Source organism: Adiantum capillus-veneris, chromosome 15 (assembly GCF_014529385.1).
Source record: "Adiantum capillus-veneris isolate H3 chromosome 15, ASM1452938v2, whole genome shotgun sequence".
NCBI classification, from domain to species: domain Eukaryota; kingdom Viridiplantae; phylum Streptophyta; class Polypodiopsida; order Polypodiales; family Pteridaceae; genus Adiantum; species Adiantum capillus-veneris.
Genome location: NC_140945.1, coordinates 123,050,968 through 123,054,446, shown reverse-complemented (window position 1 = coordinate 123,054,446; position 3,479 = coordinate 123,050,968). Strand labels below are relative to the sequence as shown.

The 3,479-nt window shown below is 44.5% G+C and overlaps 1 protein-coding gene across 1 annotated transcript; it reads right to left on the bottom strand.

Annotated features, from left to right (window-relative positions):
* Positions 1–866: 866 nt before the first annotated feature.
* Positions 867–1,241, bottom strand: LOC147441420 (uncharacterized). Its single transcript, XM_086483432.1, has one exon. The coding sequence runs from the start codon at positions 1,239–1,241 to the stop codon at positions 867–869; it is 375 nt and encodes a 124-aa protein (XP_086339558.1).
* Positions 1,242–3,479: the final 2,238 nt, after the last annotated feature.

The following is a 3,479-nucleotide window of genomic DNA, read 5'->3' as shown; positions in this document are numbered from 1 at the left end:
GAGAGAGAGAGAGAGAGAGAGAGAGAGAGAGCATTACGGTGAGCCCCAAAGCTCAAAATAAGGATTGATATTTAACACCCTATGTAGGCAGGGATAAGGAAAGAATACCCAACCTCCGACCTTTGGTCGCTCGACCAGACAATGAGTGAGAGAGAGAGAGAGAGAGAGAGAGAGAGAGAGAGAGAGAGAGAGAGAGAGAGAGAGAGAGAGAGAGAGAGATGCCAATACCTTTGTGAATAGTCATATTGGATGTCTCCCATGTCGTGCTAGAATAGTCTTGAGTCTTGAGCACTCTGCAATAAATAGAGAGAGAAAGGGAGAGAGATAGATAGATTTTATTATCGTCTTCGGAGGTCAAATATGACCTATGGGACCAAAGTTACATGTGATGTAGTATGTGTATGGCTGATGAGTGACTCTCGATGCTCCAAAATTGTACTGATGAGAGTCGCAATGGAGAGCCCACACTTTGGTTGGGAGAGAAAAGTGTGTAGGTCTAAGTTATGGCTGAAAATGTGAGAGAAGCAAGTTCGGATGTGATCAAAAGCTGAGCACTATTAGCACCATCGCTAATAATCAAGAAGCTGCATAGAACTGTGCTTTCCATACATACAATACATACCTGAATATGCTTTTCATAATGATCTAACACAAATAGTCCATTGTCCAGCGTGTGTTAAGCAGCTCCACGGGCCTACTTCATGATGATCTGCTACCTTGTACGGATTCACACTATCAGTACAGGGGGGATTTGTAGACATGTAGTAGTGTTAGTGTGTATACGCGCTTCACCAGGGGCACTTTTCTCCCACTGGGTTTTTCCCCCTGGACATCCGGTGTGAAAGGACACCTTATCTCTTAGGGTTTCATATAAGCTTTTCCAACATAGGCTTTTGAAATTCACTGGAACTAAGTACCCGGCATGAAAGACCTGCAGAGTGTAAGCGTGCTGCCACAGCAAGCGCCCACTTTCCAGATGCAGCAGTGAGACCCTCTGGGTTGGTATCAGTTTTGCCATCGATGGACGGATCACCCAGCTTGGCAACAGCAAAGTACACCAAGACTTGAGAAGCATCTGGAATACCTTTACTCTCGAGCCATGGATCCAGCATGCCATTCTGGACAAAGACCAAGTCTTTGTAACGATGCGGGGGCGTCGCTTCGAAGACGGCATTGAGAACGTCATTGCGGGTGCAGACAAAGATGGGGCCGGAAGAGTCGAGAGGGCATACCTTGGCCATACCTCTCTGGCCTCAACATATCGTTTTTCTTGCACCTACCAGTCTCACCACGCATCTCATTTATTTGTTGATCCTTCGACTCAGCTCGACCCATCCCGATTCTGATACACCCACGGCTACTCGCTTTAGTCCCTGGTTTTCGAGGCGGGACCCATCGGCCATCCGTAGATTGAGCCATACTGTGGATGCACAATTTCCTCTACATCATGAGGTGTCACATGCTGATCAAAAGATTGATCAAGATTATCAACCTGTTGTGATTCTTGATTCTCCACAAAAGAAGGAAGCAAACCTTCAAATACGCAGCGCAAGAAGGCGGGCTCCGGTGAGCACCAGCCCGCCTTTCATTCGGGTAGCTGGGCTAACCGAATAATTACGCTCAGGTGTTTACACTTCACCCGGTGCTGGTCCGAGTGGGCTCACGGAACACTGAGCAGTGGACGGTACGCCAGGCATCTTGGGACTGGATTGCTCACAGGGCTAAGAGCGTGGGGCTCCCTAGTGAAGAGTGGGGTCACACTGATCATGGTCATGCTGCTCGCATGGTGGGCACTCGATGAGTGTCACGAGGAAATTCGATGCAAAGGAATGAAGTTCAGCAGGGAGAGAATGCGGCTAAGAATTACGCAGGGAACACCAGAAGAAAGGTAAATGTCACTACTGCAAGAAACCTGGTCACTACATTAGTGAGTGTAAAAAGAGAATTGCTAAAGAAAAGAAGAAAGAGTCAAGTTTGGTTGTTTCAGCTTCTGGTGATTCTTCTACAGCTAAAGAAGAGTCTGCAAACTTTGCAGGATAGCAAGTTGGATGGACCGTTGCCACGAAAAACACGTGCTGGTACTACTTTTGGCAGAGAGCAAGTAGATTTGGCTTGCTTTAGCACTCTTTGTGATGCAGATGAGCCTGATTCATTTGAAAAAGCTTTAGAGTGTGTTCAGTGGAAAGATGCTATGCAGCAAGAAATTGATTCTATTCATAAGAATCATACATGGGATCTAGTGGATTTGCCTATAGGTAAAAAGCCTATTGGTACAAAGTGGGTTTTTAAGGTAAAAAGGAAACAAGATGGTACTGTTGACAGGTACAAAGCAAGGCTTGTGGCAAAAGGCTATGCGCAACAGAAAGGCATAGATTATGATGAAACCTTTGCTCCTACTTCTCGTGCGTCCACAGTTAGATCACTAGTTGCAATTGCTGCTCATCATGGTTGGAAAGTGCATCAGTTGGATATCAAAACTGCTTTTTTGAATGGTGATTTGTAGGAAGAAGTTTATGTAAGTCAACCAAGTGGTTTTCTTGTAAAAGGTCAAGAGCAAAAGGTATGTAGATTGCGTAAAGCTTTGTATGGTCTCAAACAGGATCCAAGAGCATGGTATGAGAAGATACATACTTATTTGATTGGCCAGGGATTTCAGAATAGTCCAACAGAAAGTACTTTGTATGTCAAAAAGAGAGATGGAGTTCTCATTATGCTAACACTTTATGTGGATGATATGCTTCTTACAGGCAATACTGTAGATGAAATTGAAGCGTTTAAAGATGCTTTGAGAAAAACCTTTGAGATGTCTGATCTTGGTTTGCTACATTATTACTTGGGTATTCAATTTGTGCAATCAGAGGATGGCATATACATGTTGCAGGCAAAATATTTGCATAAAATTTTGGACAAGTTTGGTATGCAAAATTGTAAGCCAATCTCTACACCCGTAGAAACTGGATCAAAGTTGAGCATGCATGATGCTGGAGAAACTTTTGATGTACATACTTATGCAGCAGCGGTTGGTTGCTTGATATATTTGGCAGGCAGCACTCGTCCAAACATTCAATTTGGGGTTTCACAAGCAAGCAGATTTATGCACAGCCCAGGTATGCATCATTGGCAGGCTGTGAAACGCATACTTCGTTACCTTTCAGGTACCCCTAATCTTGCCATGTTCTTTCCAAGGGGGGATATGTATGGAAAGCACAGTTCTATGCAGCTTCTTGGTTACAGCGATTCAGATTGGGCTGGTGATTTTGACACACGACATTCCACAAGTGGCAATTGTTTTTTCTTGGGAAATGCATGTATATCTTGGCTTAGCAAGAAGCAACCCACAGTGGCTACATCAACTTGTGAAGCTGAGTACAGGGCAACTTTCACGGCAATAGTTGATTGTGTATGGATACGCAGGTTATTGGCAGATCTTTGTGAGTGTCAACAGGCACCCACTACCATTTTCACTGACAGTCAGAGTG

What these genes read in the sequence shown, in the direction of transcription:
- LOC147441420 (XM_086483432.1), bottom strand. Translation starts at nt 1,241, where the DNA reads ATGGCCAAGGTATGCCCTCTCGACTCTTCCGGCCCCATCTTTGTCTGC.